The 16038-nt window shown below is 49.7% G+C and overlaps 2 protein-coding genes across 4 annotated transcripts; one reads left to right on the top strand and one right to left on the bottom strand.

Annotated features, from left to right (window-relative positions):
- Positions 1-330: 330 nt before the first annotated feature.
- Anapc11 (anaphase promoting complex subunit 11) lies at positions 331-6395 on the bottom strand. Of its 3 annotated transcripts, none has more exons than XM_050140118.1 (3): positions 6256-6395; positions 5545-5671; positions 331-642 (listed from the first exon to the last, which is right to left on the bottom strand). In XM_050140118.1, the coding sequence occupies exons 2-3, from the start codon at positions 5651-5653 to the stop codon at positions 497-499; spliced, it is 255 nt and encodes an 84-aa protein (XP_049996075.1). In that variant the 5' UTR covers positions 5654-5671; positions 6256-6395; the 3' UTR covers positions 331-496. The 3 variants fall into 3 exon arrangements, with proteins under 3 accessions (XP_049996075.1, XP_049996074.1, XP_049996076.1); XM_050140117.1 differs by lacking the exon at positions 6256-6395 and adding an exon at positions 6075-6234; XM_050140119.1 differs by lacking the exon at positions 6256-6395 and adding an exon at positions 6107-6230.
- On the top strand, positions 6373-9911 carry Alyref (Aly/REF export factor). Its single transcript, XM_050140115.1, has 6 exons — positions 6373-6759; positions 7063-7194; positions 8401-8548; positions 9144-9207; positions 9300-9474; positions 9584-9911. Exons 1-6 carry the CDS (start codon positions 6523-6525, stop codon positions 9596-9598), a joined length of 771 nt encoding a protein of 256 aa, XP_049996072.1. The 5' UTR covers positions 6373-6522; the 3' UTR covers positions 9599-9911.
- The last annotated feature ends 6127 nt before the right edge of the window (positions 9912-16038 follow it).

Genomic DNA, 16038 nt, shown 5'->3' with positions numbered 1-16038 from the left:
CACAGTAGTCCCCGAAGATCACCTGGGCATGACCAGTGCCTGCTTGGCCAGAAGAGCCAGCTTTGCCCAGCTAGGGCTGGGGCTTCTTCCAGGTTAGGGCAGCAGATGGGCTATGTGCTCCTGCCAGTCCCCCAGCACAACACACCTTAAGGTCTCTGCCCAGCTTGGCCCTGCCTGCCTTAGTCTCTTCTACTTTTCTGTTTCTGAGCTGTGACTCAGATTATCAAGAAGCCCTCGGCAGTTATTTCATCAAGATGTTTATTCATAAGGGTTTTCATAACAAAACACGCCGCAGCTTTATCAATGTCAAGAAAGCAGCAGCCAGAGGCCTCCAGCAAGGCTCGGGACTTTAATGAGTTTACTTATTGAATAAAAGTGTCAATGATGCAATGAAAAAACGAACAAACAAAAAGACCTCCTTGTTTCAGCCAAAAGGAAGGCATCCTTGTCCCCAGTGCAGAACCAGGGCCCAGCGCTGGCAGAGGGAACACAGGCCTCACTCCTTGAACTTCCACTCTTGGCGACACATGGGGCAGTGCTGCTGCACCTGCTGCGCGTTCAGCCACTTGAGGATGCAGTGCATGTGGAAGCAGTGCGAACACTGTCCCCACACCAGAGGGCAGTCGTCCCCAGGCACCTTACCTGTAAGGACACAGGAGAGCATGTGAAGCCAAGCAGGCCCCTCCAGGGCATTGGAAATGGCTCCAGCCCACAGGCAGAGCCTCTCAGGGGAGACCACGCAGGAATGTGACCCAAACCGTCCCCAGATATGGCCCACGGCTTGAAAGACCTACAGTGACTCCCTCACACCCTTCTGTGGAAAACTGATCTGGAATACCCAGAAGGTAACATTAAAATGGCCATGGTGCCAAGGAGTCACAACCTGCGTAGGGAACTCTGTCTTCATTAAAGGCACGCTGGAACTCAGGGAGGTTCTTTCCCTGGACCCTCGAGATCAACTGTACCACCCTGGTGTTCATGGGACAGCTGCTGAGGGGACTTGATATCAGCAGGTGCCATCCTCTCTCTCACCTGAAACCTCAGCTCTCCCACCTCTAGCCAAAGCCAGGGGCACAGGCTGCAGATTCTCACTCTGCAAGCCTGGAAGTCTTCCTCCATGGAGAAAGCCCAATCAGAGCCAGACAGAGTCAGTTTCATGATTAAAACTAATTAGGGCTATAGAGCTGGCTCAGCAGTTACGGCACTTGCTGATCTTGCCCAGGACCCAGGTCCAGTTTCCAGCTTCCACATGGCAGCTCACAACCACCTGCGGCTCCAGGTCCAGGGGAGCCAACGCCCTCTTCTGGTCTCCACAGACACTGCATGCATGTGGTAAACACAGATGGACATAAAACACCCATACACATAAATGAAAACAGATTAATCTTTTTTTTTTTTTCCTTAAAGTAAAATTTAAAAACAGGGGCTGGAGAGATGGCACTGGCTGCTCTTGCAGAGGACCTGAGTCCAATTCCCAGCACCCACATGCACACAACTGTCTGTAACTCCAGCTCCAGAGGACCTGAGGACACCTTCACACAGACATACATGCAGACATACATACACCAATGTAAAAACAAAAGGGGAGACTGAGAACGCAGCTCAGCTGGTAGAACGGTCGCCTAGAATGCACAAAGCCCGCATTCTACCCCCAGGTTTGCACAACCAGACAATCCCAGCACCTGGGAGCTGGAAGCAAGATGAAGAATTCAAGGCCATACTCGGCTAGGATACAAGAGACGTGAGACCCCGTTCAAAAACAAGTATCCCTGGCTTCCTCAGACTAGAAAACCCTACTGAAGAAGGCAGAGCACAGGAACACTATCAGCCGGGGTCACTGCACCCAATCCATCCTGGGGAACCAGTCCTATGTCTTGTCACACTTGTGCTCAGCACAGCTGAGCCTTTCTCTCTCCTTTCTTTGTTTTGTTTTTCAAGACAGGGTTTCTCTGTGTAGCCCTGGCTGTCCTAGAACTCATTCTGACCACCTGCCTCTGCCTCCAGAGTGCTGGGATTAAAGGTGTGTGTACCACCCCGCTCCTAACTTCAGCAGAGCTCTGCTTGAAATCACCCTTTTCCAATTAGACTCGGACCCAATTGGCTCACAAACAAGATCACGGAGCTGGCTCATCTGTGGGTGGTCATGCGGAGGAGGGTACTGTCCCTACAGGGCGAGCCGCAGCACTTGATGAGCGTGCTGGCGCACTGACGGTGATTCATGCAAGGCCTGGTTAGTGCCTTGACGAAATTATTATTTTTTTAATTAAAACACTTCTTGACAAGACTGCTTTACCTTAAAGCCCCCTGGGACCTGAAACAGATTTATTACAGCCTTGGTAACTTAATTTTCACAGGAGTTTAATCTGTGAGAAAGCTGGTGCTTATGGAATCTCTCCAGAAGACAGACTGGACCTGTCAAACACTCGGCACAGTGAAGTCAACTCCCTCCCATTTAAACAATCTGTGAGCCAGACTGAGTCTCCCTCTGTGTGGCTAACAGCCCTGTTTTAAGAAAGCCTGGGTCTACTTCACATGGATGACTCTAAGTGCCTAGCCACCTAAGATGCTTTCTGGCCATCCCTTTGGTCACAGACCCAGCTAGGGTCATCCAGGTTGTGCCCCGCAGCCCACATGTGGGTCACTTATGCATAGGTAAGAACAGGTAGTTCTGTGCCTGAAGGTGGCGCTGATAAGCAGGTTCCAGAGAGTTCACAAAGCTGTCTGATGTGACAGATACGCACACGAGCACTTGTCCTCTGACTCCCACACTCTGTGTGGCTCTGTTAAATAAAGATTCCTGGGGGGCTGGAGAGATGGCTCAGAGGTTAAGAGCACTGGCTGCTCTTCCAGAGGACCTCAGTTCAATTCCCAGCAACCACATGGTGGCTCACAACCATTTGTAATAAGATCTGGTGCCCTCTTCTGGCCTGCAGGAATACATGCAGGCAGAACACTGTATACATGAAAGACAGACAGACAAAAAGATTCCTTCATGCTTGGTAAGAAACACCAGCTTCAGGTAATGCGGGTCTATTTAATAACAATTGCCACTTGTAGCATAGAGAGCTGGGACAGAAGACCTGACAGCAGTCAGCAAAACAAAGGAAACATTTCTCATATCTATATACTTTAGAGGGGAGAAGTTTCTGAGCTCAGCAGATTAGTGAAGGTCCTATGCCTGATCCCCAATATAGAAGCATCCTTAAGGGTGATTTTGTTGACGAGGTTGGGTTTTTGTTTTTTTGAGGCTGTACGCGTCTCACTATGTAGGCCTAGCAGGCACAGAACTCACTACACAGACCAGGAATGCCTGGAATCACGGATCTGTTCTGCCTCCTCCTCGGTGCTGGGATCAACGCCCCATGCCACCGTACCCAGTCTTCACGTGATTGCAAGACAAGACCAGTGGACGAGCCTGCGCCCTAGCTGCTCTAGAAGTCGAGGAAGGAGAACTCAAAGTTCAAGACAGAGTGCATTCAAGCCAACCCTAGGAATACAGCTCAGTGGGAGAGCCTGCAGAGCATGGAAGGGCCTGTGTCCAATCCCCAGTCCCATTAAATAAGAAACTGATTGACTGATTAAAAGAGTATTCCTCCCCTTCACACTTTTGGAAGTTCCTTCTCATTTTTCTTAGTGAATCTGCATTTGTAGCAGGCATGCCTATTATCCCAGCCCTCAGAAGCAAAGGCATACAGATCTCTGTGAGTTTGAGTTCAGCCTGGTCTGGAGAGATAGTTCCAGGACAGCCTAGGCAACCTAACAAAACCCTGTCTCAAAATACGAAACAACAAAAATTTACATTTTTCTACTTAAAATAAAAATTAGAACTGTGTGCTTAGCTGCTAATCATAAATGCTATAGATAAAAAACTTAAACCACAAAAACCAATGACTTCCTAGGACACACAGCTCGCTGGGCAGTGGTGGCACACTCCTTTAATCCCAACACTCAGGAGACAGAGGCAGGAGGATCTCTGTGAGTTTGAGGCCAACCTGGTCTACAGAGAGAGTTTCAGGACAGCCAGGGCTACACAGAGAAACCCTGTGGGAGGAGGGGAATGGGAGGGGCAACTCACAACTCTTGGCTGATGAGCCAGACTGGGTGAAAATGGTGGGTCCCACCTTTAATCCAGTACACAGGAGACAGACAGGCAGGCAGACCTCTCTAACCTTGAAACCAGACTGGTCTACACTGTAAGTTTTTTAGGCTTGTCAGGGTTACACATTGAGGTTCTATCTCTAAATAAATAAATAGAAACTGCTTTCACTCAACGCAATCAAACATTTCTACTTTATATAACATACTGGGGACACAGGAACAACACAAAACAGACCTTTTGCATTCAGCAAAATACATTGAGATCATGAAACTCAAACGCCTTGAAAACAAAAAGGAAAATATGAAGACGCTGTTTAGATTAAAGAGCTGAAAAACCAGGAATACTGAGATGTTGAGAATGGCTCAGACCTCAGGAATAAGACGTGTGGGGACAGATTTAAGGCCAGCCTGGTCTATAGACATCAACTCTTTCATAAACCAGGCTGGGTGAGCACAGTGGCACACACCTTTAATCCCAGCACTCAGGAGACAGAGGCAGGAGGATCTCTGTAAGTTTGAGGCCAGCCTGGTCTACAGAGAGAGTTTCAGGACAGTCAGGGTTACACAGAGAAACCCTGTCTGAAGGGGGGGACACAACGACAACTCACAACTTATTGAATACATCAAGCCGATTAACTATTGGCTGATAAGCCAGGCTGGGAGAGCAGGGTAGGGGCGCCTTTAATCCAGCACTCAGGAGACAGAGGCAGGAGGATCTCTGTAAATTTTGCAGATCTAACGCTCTGATAACATCAAGATGATTATAAGTTGCTAGAACAGCTTGTAAGACAAGGCTCAAGTGTGCTCATAGTTTAAGCATCTAACTTATAATTTACAATACTTTAGCACAAAAATCCAGCAAGTGTGACATTATGGCAACCACTGTCTGAACTTCAATTTGCTGTAACAAGTTAGGGGCATTTTGAGAAAATTCAAACTGAAAATTCAAGTTTGAGGAGTTAAGAGAATGTCAGATTACCACCATGTAGCCCAGGCAGGCTTCAAATTGAAGATCATTTGCCTCAGTCACCCAAGCGCTGTTGTCACGGGTCTGTGGTCTGTGCCACCATGCCCTGACAAAAACAAGTGTTGGCTTTGTTTGTCTGTCTCTCTGTTTTTGCAGAGTCTCACTGTGTAACCTCCAACTGGGAGATGCACTTGTTTTGCTCCCAAATTCTGATACCACAAGTATTTGCCACCGTGCTAGATAGGCTCTTTATAGAAAAGTGGGCTTCAAGAAATATTTTCTGTCAGCTTTCCTTCAGTAGATGGAAACTAAACCTTACAGTTTTTTTTTTCTTAGTTTTTCAAGACAAGGTTTTTCTGTCCTGGAACCTGCACTGTAGACCAGGCCGAACTCAATCTCAGAGATTCTCCAGCCTCTGTCTCCCTAGCGCTGGGAAACCCAAGGTTTCTAAGGCTGGTGGAGCACAGAGGGACACTCACAGTCTGGACAGCAGCCATTAAACGCCATCCTGCAGATGCCGCAGTTCTCGTCATTGGCTACCCAGAGCCAAGTGGCCACACCGTTCCAGCACTTAATCTTCACCTTCATGGCGGCCGAGCCTGTGACCTGAGGGCAGAGAATTCCGGGGCTAAAGTTAGTCTGTAGTGCTCCAGCACTTGAGCACTTGACTCGCGGAGCTGCGACAGGGGCTAGGCGCTTCAAGGGTTCCGCGCTTCCGAGTGTGTTTGGCCGTGTTGAAGGATGTCTTTCGAGATCTGCATCCACGCAGTGGGGCGGAGTCACACACGCCTTTAATCCCCGACTCGAGCCTTTAATCCCAGCACCCGGATCCCAGCACTCGATCCCAGGCAGAAGCAGACCGACCAGAGTTCGAGGTCAGCCCCTCCCCTCCCCAAAAAAGGAAAAAAGAAACAAAAACAAAACCAAATAATGCGTCCGTGGAAAACGTCCAGCTTTTCCTTAACAACCAGTGCTGTGCTTTTAAACCTGAGGAGGCACAGTCACTAACTTGCTAAAGACCACGCCCTCGAACAGACGAACCCGAACTCCGACACCGCACAGCAGCCCCGACCGCCGGGGTCCGAAGAAGGCACCCCGTCCACAGACGGAACGAGACGCCGAAGCCACCCCGCCTTTTCCGGACTTCGGGGGCGGGGCCCCGAGTCCCCGCCCACTCCTCGCCCTCGCACCTTCACCACCTAATCACGAGGCGCCCCGCCCTTCCGTTGCCGCCGCGCGGGAAGGTATAAAAACGACCGTGCCGCGTCCGGCTCCTCAGAAGCGGCGCCCGCTGTCCCCGAGCGCAGTGCGCAGGCGTCCGCCGGCCCCGCGCGCGCCGAGACCAATCAAAAGCCGCCGCCGGGCCGCGACGCCGGAAGACGGGGGGCAGGCGCAGGAAGTGACGCTGCGGCGTGCTGACGCGCGGGCTCGATCCGAGGCCCGATTCCGCGCCCGCCATGGCCGACAAAATGGATATGTCTTTGGACGATATCATTAAGCTGAACCGGAGCCAGCGAGGCGGTCGCGGCGGAGGCCGGGGTCGCGGCAGGGCCGGCTCCCAGGGCGGCCGCGGCGGCGCGGTGCAGGCCGCCGCGCGGGTGAATCGAGGCGGCGGGCCTATGAGGAACCGGCCCGCCATCTCTCGCGGCGCCGCGGGCGGCGGCGGCAGGAACCGGCCGGCACCCTACAGCAGAGTAAGTCCGGGGACGCGCGACGCCGACGCGGGCGGCTGCCCAGCAGCACGGAGCCGGGCGTGCGCCCCGCGAGACCCCGCGGGGACCGCGGCGGAGGGGTGGGCGGGGGCGAGGCCGCGCGGCGAGGCCCGGCCCCAGGCCGGGATCTTCCGGGACGCTTTGTCCGGTCGCGGTCCGGCCTCGTGGCGGCGGGCGTGGGGTGCTCTCTGGACTGCGGGCCGACGTGGGAGAGTGGCGGTGGGGTGTCGAGGGCGCCCGGGGCGAGGCTCACGAGTTTCTCTGTCCTCACGGTTTTGCCTGCAGCCGAAACAACTTCCCGACAAGTGGCAGCACGACCTCTTCGACAGCGGCTTCGGGGGTGGCGCCGGCGTGGAGACGGGCGGGAAGCTGCTGGTGTCAAACCTGGACTTCGGGGTGTCAGACGCGGATATCCAGGTAGGAGACCGGAGCCGGTCGCGATGCGCGTCCCGCACAGACGTGCGGTCCAGAACCCCCTCCCGGTTGGAGCCCGCCCACCTCGGGACCAGCCACTGTCCCCGAGTGACTTGACCTTAGAGAAAGTAGCATTTCTATTAAGTCAGGCTGCGTGAAGGTAGCCTGGTGTGTCCCTGAAGGCGACCACCGTTAGCTCCTGCCTCTGCCAGGACTTCCAGTTTCTAACGGGCACGAGCTGCCCGATGTGACCGGGGGTGCTTGTGGTAGCGAGCTGATGGGAGACAGAGTATCCCCCAGATGTCTGGCCGCACTGGGGTGCATGGTGTCAGTGCTGTGTGCGTTACAGCCTGAAGCCCTGTGTTTTAACCAGCGACCTTTCCTGGGTCTGGGCAGGGGCATGGTCCTCATACTTGCCGTTGCACTCTTTTCTTGTCTTTTTTTTTTTCTTTTTTGACTGGACCTCAGAGGCATCTCTAGAGTTTTTGGGAATTAGTTTTGGAGATGGCTAGGTCGGAGTGCTGGGCCTTTCTGGGTTTTATTTCTCAGAGCCCAGCCCTTTGGCCTTGCCGTGGGAAGTTAGCACGGCCAGTGAGCACTCACAGTGTCTCAACACTTTTTTTAAGGTGGTTTCTGGCATCCACTGGAAACCGCTTTTGGTGACCTCCACTCCCGCTGTGTGCCTGGGTTCCCTCTCCAACTCCCAGCCTGCCTGAGGTCAGGGCAGTTTCCATGGCGCGTTTGACTTCAGACTTTGCAGCAGGCTTGAGTAGGAGGAGAGGGAAAGGTGAGCCAGAATCTGCCTTTGGGGGAGGGGCTGGGGTCAGGGGGCCCTCGGAGCTATCTGCTCTGTGGGAACTGCCCTTGGTTTTGCTCTTGGCCTCTGCTGTTTGATGAAGCAGCCATTATTCGAGTTGTAATGCCCCTGCTGAGAGAGGTAGTTCTTAATCTGCTCTGTGCCAGGGCTTTGTGCTGTCCTCACCGGCATCATGGCGCAGTCCCAAAGTGGGCAGGAACCCAGGTGCTCATGAAAATTGTCCCTCTTTCTTCAGCGTCCCTTCCCTCACCTCTTGATGTCCACTGTCCTGCCCCTTCCCAGGTGGCTGTCAGTAAAGCGCCCCCAAAGCACGCGTGCTCGCAGAACCTAATGAGCCACTCGAAGGAGCAGGGCTCACGACTTCACTGACCGCTGTCCTTTCCACTTCCCAGGAACTCTTTGCCGAATTTGGAACGTTGAAGAAAGCAGCCGTGCACTATGATCGCTCTGGACGAAGTTTAGGGACAGCAGACGTGCACTTTGAACGGAAGGCAGATGCCCTAAAGGCTATGAAACAATACAACGGTGTCCCTTTGGATGGTGAGTGTGGGGCTGGGCCCAGGATGCCTGCGGGGCTTATGGAGTTTTGGGGCTGGCACCTCTCCCTGTAGGAACGTGGGCTGCCCCTGTGGCTGAGGACACTTTGCATTTGCCCCTTTGTCTCTCTCTTCCATTCTGCCACTTCTCATGCTGCCCCACACATCTGGACCAACCTCTTGTGAACCCCCATCCAGCAAGCTACATCCCTCCCCTCCTTCAGCTCCTTCCGGAAGATTCACTTCTGTGAAGCCTTCTCAGAACCGCCATAGTACAACCTGAGTGCGGGGCTGTAGTCGTAAAGACAAAGGTACCTGTTCTTCTTCCGTCAGGTCACCCACACCTGTCCACCCATGAGCACCCTGGACACTGACCAAGCAGCCCTCTTAGCTTGAACTGAGAAGGAGTGAGGAGGTGTTGGTGGGGTTATTTATTGCCACTATATTTTCCCACCAGACTCTCCAGGCCATGTACCTTGTTGGGGGCACTGGAGACACACAAAGCCCTTTCCAGAGCTTGCATGGAGACCAGGGTGTGGTGCCCTCTGTATCAGCTTCAGAGCCTCTGGATGAGACTTGTTATGTTCTTTTTACCATAGGCCGTCCTATGAACATCCAGCTCGTCACATCACAGATTGACACGCAAAGAAGACCAGCACAGAGGTAAGTTCTGGGCCCTCGGGGACGGGGAGAGAGAGGCTGTGGGTTTGTGGTAACAAAGCACAGGTAGATTAGAGTTATGTTCTCTTTGTTAGCATAAACAGAGGTGGCATGACAAGAAACCGTGGCTCTGGAAGTTTTGGTGGTGGTGGCACCCGGAGAGGAACCCGTGGAGGCAGCCGGGGGAGAGGTAGAGGTACCGGCAGGAACTCAAAGCAGCAGCTTTCTGCGGAGGAGCTGGACGCACAGCTGGATGCTTATAATGCCAGGGTAAGTCCTCGGGCTCAGAGGAGACTGGGTGGGGCTGCATCAGTTTGTGGTGATCTCGTGAAGCCAGAAGAAACATTAAGAGCTTCCTTAATGAACCTCTCTCTTTCAGATGGACACCAGTTAAACAGCCGAGCAAATCCACACAAGTAACAGAACCCAGAAGCTGCGTCCGAGATCCCTAGAGGGAGGGTTGGCGACTGGACTGTGCAGACAATGGTGGATTTGTTTTTGTTTCTTCTTTTTCTCCTGTTTTAAAATAGGATCTAAAAACTCATGTAAAGGCTTTTTTTCTTTCTTTTTTTTTTTTTTTTTTAAATTCTGAAACAGACCTGTTTTGTACCGAGTTATTTTTGGGATAAATTTTACTGGTTGCTGTTGTGGAGAAGGTGGCGTTTTCACCTTTGCCATAATAAACTAGAATTGTGTGTAGAACTGGAGCTGTCTGGTCCATCCTGCTGTTAGAGTCTCTGTCACAGCTAGTGGCTGTGGCTAGTACCTGGTGTGAAATGGGAGTCCATGGCTGAGGTCTTCTGTTTGCTTCCCTGATATTCTAATGCCTCACTCAGCTTGATCGGTGGGAAGATGCGGAGCAGCAGCGGCCTTCTGCCCGGAGCTGCCTGTCCATTTGCCGGCACCTTGAGGTAATAGGAGATATGGAGCAATCTGCTGTATGGTGTCTAGAGATGTGACCCCATAAATTCTCTTGGGCTGCTCCTTTGCCTTATGGTGTGTCAGAGAAATCTAGATTTGGCTTTGAACCTCGTGTGTTTCTTGTTTTTCTGTCTTGTTATTTTGACAGGGAACAAAGACCAGGTAGGGTGCTTCTTTACTTGATAGCAGTCAGTCCTTGGAATCCGAGGATGCCCAGATCTTCTGTACAGTGGTGTACATTTGCTTAGAGTCTATGCGCATATTCTGGAAGGCTTTTCGAGATAAGCTGTATTATTTAGGGAAGACAGACAAGGTTCAAATGCTTCATTTGGGGTATTTTGTCATTGGTTGGCTCTGGAGACACCTGTAAAATAATAGCCAATGGGATTTGAGGCAGAAACCAATTTTTAAGAGGGTTGGGGTTAAAGATAAGAGTACCTTGGGCTGCGTGACCGGGTTGAAAAGCAGGACTTTGAGGAATAGAGCTGAGAAATGGGAGAACTCGAAACTGAAACTGTCCTTGTCTTACTGTTGGGGATAAATGGAGGACCAAGGGTGGTGGACATCACAGGGTGACAAACCAAGACAGGGTTTATCTGTGTAGCCTTGGCTGTCCTGAAACTCTTGCTCTGTAGACCAGGCTGGCCTCAACTCGCAGAGATCCTCTTGCCTCTCTGCCTCCTGAGTGCTGGGAATAAAGGCGTGCGTCACCACCGCCCAGCTAAAGCAATACTTTTAAGGACTGCTCGAGCTGCTGCTTCAGTGAGTCATGTAGGATGGCACACACATGACAGTGTATCGGTATTGTCTGGATACATGTGCACACTTGTGTCAACAGAGGGCAACCTTAGGTGTTTCCTGGGATTGCGAGTGCATGCCACCACACCTTGCTTTTTATGTGGTTTCTAAGGATTTCAGGATCTGAACTCATCCCATATTCCTCACTTTGCCATCTCTGCTTTCAACTTGAGGTAGCTAGAGATAGGTCTCGGGTGCCACATCAAATAGATGTGTCTTCAGTTTGATCTTTGTGAGCAAAGGACTTGCAAACCACCTGGGCCAAGGTAGTCTTTCCTCTCGGCATCTAGTGTTCAGTCTTAATATAACCTGCAGTATTAGAGTCAGTGGTGCATGGTATATTCAGAAACCTCTAACCCTGGTTCATGCCTCAGTCTGTGTCTTGCAGCAGGACCTTCAGGTAAATGTTGTTTGTTCCCTTTAGCTAACTAATAGTTTAATAGACAAAAATGAGAAATTGTATACAGTGTAACAAAGGCGGGAAAGCTGGAGTAAATAAAGGCTTGGAATTGTTTCTGTTACCTGTTCTGTGGTCACACTGTTTTCCAGGGACCTATGCCTTGGACTCTTGAATATTCTGTAGGAATATCTCCTCCCTCCCCAGAATCAGTATAGAGTCTTAAAATTATTCCTGTAATCCCAGCACTCAGGAGGGCAGAGGCAGACAGACCTCTAAGTTCAAAGCCAGCCTGGTCTACAGAGTGAGTTCTAGGACAGCCAGGGAAGAAACCCTGCTCTAGGAGTTGACAGTCCTCTTGCCACAGCCCGTGCTGGGAATCCTGGCATGTCACTCAATCAACTTTTGAGAAGCTGTAAACTCTTCCAAATAGTTATAACATCTTAAGTTTTGATTTCTTGAGCCCTGCCTCCCTGACCTACTGCTGTGTGGAGTCCAGGCTGGCTTTGGCCTCAGTGGCTGGCAGTTCTTTTTAGTAGTATTGAGTTGGATGGTCCAGTGGAATGAGAAGTTGGTGCACGCTTGCTGGGATCCCAGCTATGCAGGAGCCTGGTGTGGAAGGATCACTTGAACCCAAGACTTCAAAATGCGTCTGGGCAGTATGTATAGCAAGACCTTTTTTTAATTCTGAGTGGATATGACAAATGTCTGTATTGAAGTCGCACAGATCACAGTTCATCACCCAATCGTCTAGCGTCATTGCTATAGTTTAGATCTGGAGTATCTGCCTAAGACCGGTATTTTGAAAGCTTGGTCCACGGTGCTATATTAAGAGTGGGAAGAACTTTTACATTTATTTATTGGGTGTGTGCACATACATTTACACAAATTCTATGGCATATGTGTGATCCGAAGTCTTCCATCCTATGGATTTTAGCAATCCAACCTCAGGCTTGACAGTATCTGCCCATTGAGCCAACTTTCTGAGCCCTCTCTGCCTCCTGTGACATCGGCTTCCATTGTAATGAACTGCTGTTCTTCGAGGAGTCATTCTTTTTGTGAGATAGTAACCCATGTTATAATGTAGGCTGGTCTTGAACTTCACAAACCCCCTGCCTCAGCCTTCTGACTGCTAGAGCTTTAGGCATGAGCTACCTTATGATGCTTGTCCTATAAAGTTGATAATCTCAGTCAGATATGTTTATCATAGTAATGAAAAATTTATATTAGAGCAGTTATGTCATTAATGTGTGTGGTTACATGCATGTGTTCATACACATGCATGAACTTGTGTTCGTGCATGCGGGAGCCACAGGGTGACATTGGGTGTCTCCCTCAATCACTCCATCTTTTTTATGCATGTGTTGGGGCCTCCGTGAGTTTATATGCACCACGTATGTACAGGAGCCCTTGGAGGCCAGAAGATGATGTCGGGTTTCCTGGAATTGGAGTTAGGTGGTTTTGTGCAGCTATTTGAGTGCTGGTTACCAGGTCTAGCACTCAGGAGGAGATGGTGCTCTATGATTTCAAGGCCAACTTAGTCTACATGGGGAGTTCCTCATCAGCCAAGCTTCATAGACGCTGTCTACAAAAATAAAAGTGACCATGCCCATCTTTTTTAATTACATGGAGATGGTTTATGCACATGCATGCAGGTGACTTGACTATGGAGGCCAGAAAAGGAACCCCTGGAACTGGAGTTGCAGGTGGTTGTGAGCTACCATGTGGGTGCTGGGAACTGAACCTGGATCAAGCGATGTTAACTACTGAGTCATTTTTATACCCCCTGCCTTTTTTTATTTTGGTATAGAATCTCACTGTGTAGCCCTGGCTGCCTAGAACTCAGAGATCCTTCTATCTCTGTCTCCTGGATGTTAGAATTAAAGGGTGCGTACCACCATGCCTGGCTTTTAATTTAAAATCACACTTCCGTGGAGGGGGACCGCACATGTCCCCAAAGTATACGTGTGGACCTCAGAGAAAACTTGAAGCTGCTTCTCTCTCCACCATGTGGGTCCCAGGTTTGGTGGGAAGTGCAGTTACCTACTGAGCATCTCGTATGCCTGTCTGCCGCATGGGTGCTGGGATCCTTGACTCAGGTCCTTGTACTTGCATGGTAGGCACTGAGCTGTCTTACCCATCTCCCCACTCTATCTCGTGTATCCCAGGCTGACTTTGAACTCCCTGTATAGCAGAGTTTTGTTTATGTAGTAAGTAATCCGGACTAAACTTGGGCCTCATGCATGCAAGGCAAGCATCTACTAAGGAGCTACATCCAGCCTAACTTACAGCCTTGGATCCTCCTGCTTCCACCTCTTGAATGAAGGCATATATTATGTCCATAGTAATTTATCTAATACTGAAAATTAATCGCCCCGGTTTCCTGTTTAAAATTTTAAAGCTGATTATTGTGTGTGGGTGAGTATATGATGTTTCATTCGGGTGTGGGCATGCACATGCTACTGTATGTATGCGGAGTCACTTCTCGCCTACATGTGGGTCCCAGGAAACAACTCCGGTCACCAGGCTTGTGTGGCAGGTGCTCTGTAATTGTGAATATTCTAAAGTTACTGTGTAATTTGATATTCATGCTTACAGAAAAATAATAGTGCAAAGAGGTCTTATGTAACTCAGACATTCTATTGTAGACTTTTGCCATGTGCTTTTTCTTTCTTTGTGTTTTCTAGACAGGGTCATTTTCTAGCCTGGATGAGTAGGTTAAATGAATCTTTTTGGAGATGGCGTCTTTACAGCCCAGACTATCAGTCCACCTGCATCAGCCTCTGTGCCACTATACCTGGGACTGCCTCTTCCTCTTTTCTCTCCCTTCTTGAAACAAGGTCTTAGAAGCTATAGCTCAGGCCTTCCTGGACAGACTAAACTTGATGACGATCCTCCTCCATAGCCTGACATTAAGAATATAAGCAATCTCACACAGCTTCACTGGATCATTTGTATCTAACTGGATTTTATTCAAATAGCTTTATCTCTTGTCTCTAGGTCTCTGACATGGCTGTCTATGCCACTGTGCTCCAACGACACCTTTAGTAATTCCCTTCTTGACTTGTTAAAGATGCTGCATACCCACCTTCCATTTTCCCCGCCCAGACCTTTAGCCACCATTTCTCCAAGGAACCCTGACACCTTTAATGGAGACTAGCATCTTGCAACCAGTATCTGAACACTGGTTCCTCCAGCCAGAGCTCGAAACTCTGGGTACTAACTCACATATCACTACTGTGTTTATCTCTGTAGTGTCTAGTCATGTGTACTGTTGAATAACCATAAGTCACCACTAGTGTTTCTGACTCCCAGCACCCCAGGACCCGTTCCTCTTACTTGTGATTTCTTAGCATAACAGGGAGAAGTCTGTCTCAGATTCACTTTGTTCACTTACACGATTTGGTGCTTTAAGTGTGACCCCAAACTCTCAGCACTGCTTGCCAGCCCCTCCCTGTGAGCAACATCTGCTAACCAGACTACAGTGTGTCCTGATGTTTTTGAGTTTCAGCTTTATTAGGATGTAGTAAACGTGCTGATTTCGAGAGCTGTCTGGGTATGGGTGTAGTGGCACACACTTGAATCCCCATGACTCAGGAAACAGAGGCAGGAGGATCTCTGATCTTGAGGCCAGCTTGGTAAACATAGCAAGTACCAGAACTATATAGAGAGACCCTGTCTCAAGAAACAAAAGTTGTCAGGGAATAAAAAGATGGAGGTACATAGTCAGTTTGTAGAGCTAGCATGCTTGAAGTCCTGGCTTGGTCTCTAGGACCACGTAAACTACCGGGTGGTGCGTTCTGTAATTCCAGCTCTAACAAGGTACTGGAAAGAAACTCAGAAGTTCAAGGTCATCTTTGGCCACCTTCGGGAATTTAAGGTGAGCCTGATATCTGTGAAACCTCTTATCAGCAGTCATTCGGGCTGGGTTTGGCAGCAAAGGACTACAATCTCAGCAGTCAGGACACTAAGGCAAGGTTAGTCTGGGCTCAAACACCATCCCCTGAAAGTCAAAACAGACAGTCTCTGCCTTTTTGTCCTTTTTACTAGTTAATTTATCATGATAGCTGTATTGTTTCAGCTCCATCCTCCTGTTTGCTATTTAACATTACAGCAGCAGAGCACACACAGCTAACTAAAGCAAGTGCACAGCTCTGAAGAATCCTGAGCAGTCCAGCCTGGGCCTTATAAAAGGCTTTCTGTAATTGCCCGTATCAGATACCACTCTATTCAATCAGAAATGGCAAACAAAACTGGTTTAGTAGCCCAGGCCCTTAATCCCAGCACTCAGGGGGCCTAGGCAAGGAGATCTCTGAGTTCAAGGCCAGCCAGGGCTATGTAGTAAAATCCTGCCTCCAGAAAAGAAAAGCAGACAAATCTACTTCTGTAGGGAGGTTGTCCCACAGGACAACCAGCTGTGCTTGGCCAGCCACGTGTTTGCTTTGCTTTGCACTAGACCTGAAATGGACTACCCTGGAGTTCCCTTGTGAGAGCTGATCTGTGTCTGCTTTGCAAGTGCCCAGTTCATGACTCATTGGCAGGTTTTTGTTTAGTTTGTTTCTGTGCCAGCTTTCTCTAACAATGTTAGCTTTTCAGGAATTATGTAAAGTTATGTCACTTTTATAAATTTGTAATTTATATGATTTACCTTTACTGTTATTGACTCTCTGGTGCCAACTGGCCAGCCATTTGTTGGAAAACAGCAAATAATAAGTCAT

This window comes from Alexandromys fortis, unplaced genomic scaffold (assembly GCF_014885135.2).
Source record: "Alexandromys fortis isolate MF-2015 unplaced genomic scaffold, M_Fortis_MF-2015_v1.1 scaffold_39, whole genome shotgun sequence".
Taxonomy (NCBI): domain Eukaryota; kingdom Metazoa; phylum Chordata; class Mammalia; order Rodentia; family Cricetidae; genus Alexandromys; species Alexandromys fortis.
The sequence above is the reverse complement of the archived record's forward strand: the minus strand, read 5'-3'. Positions and strand labels throughout refer to the sequence as shown.

Excerpts from the sequence above, each read along its gene's own strand:
- Anapc11 (XM_050140118.1), bottom strand. The coding sequence starts at position 5,653 with ATGAAGGTGAAGATTAAGTGCTGGAACGGTGTGGCCACTTGGCTCTGG. Across the intron at positions 643-5,544 it reads TAATGGCTGCTGTCCAGACT|GTAAGGTGCCTGGGGACGAC; the intron begins GTGAGTGTCCCT and ends GTGTCCTTACAG.
- Alyref (XM_050140115.1), top strand. The coding sequence starts at position 6,523 with ATGGCCGACAAAATGGATATGTCTTTGGACGATATCATTAAGCTGAAC. Across the intron at positions 6,760-7,062 it reads GGCCGGCACCCTACAGCAGA|CCGAAACAACTTCCCGACAA; the intron begins GTAAGTCCGGGG and ends TTTTGCCTGCAG. Across the intron at positions 9,208-9,299 it reads CAAAGAAGACCAGCACAGAG|CATAAACAGAGGTGGCATGA; the intron begins GTAAGTTCTGGG and ends TCTCTTTGTTAG.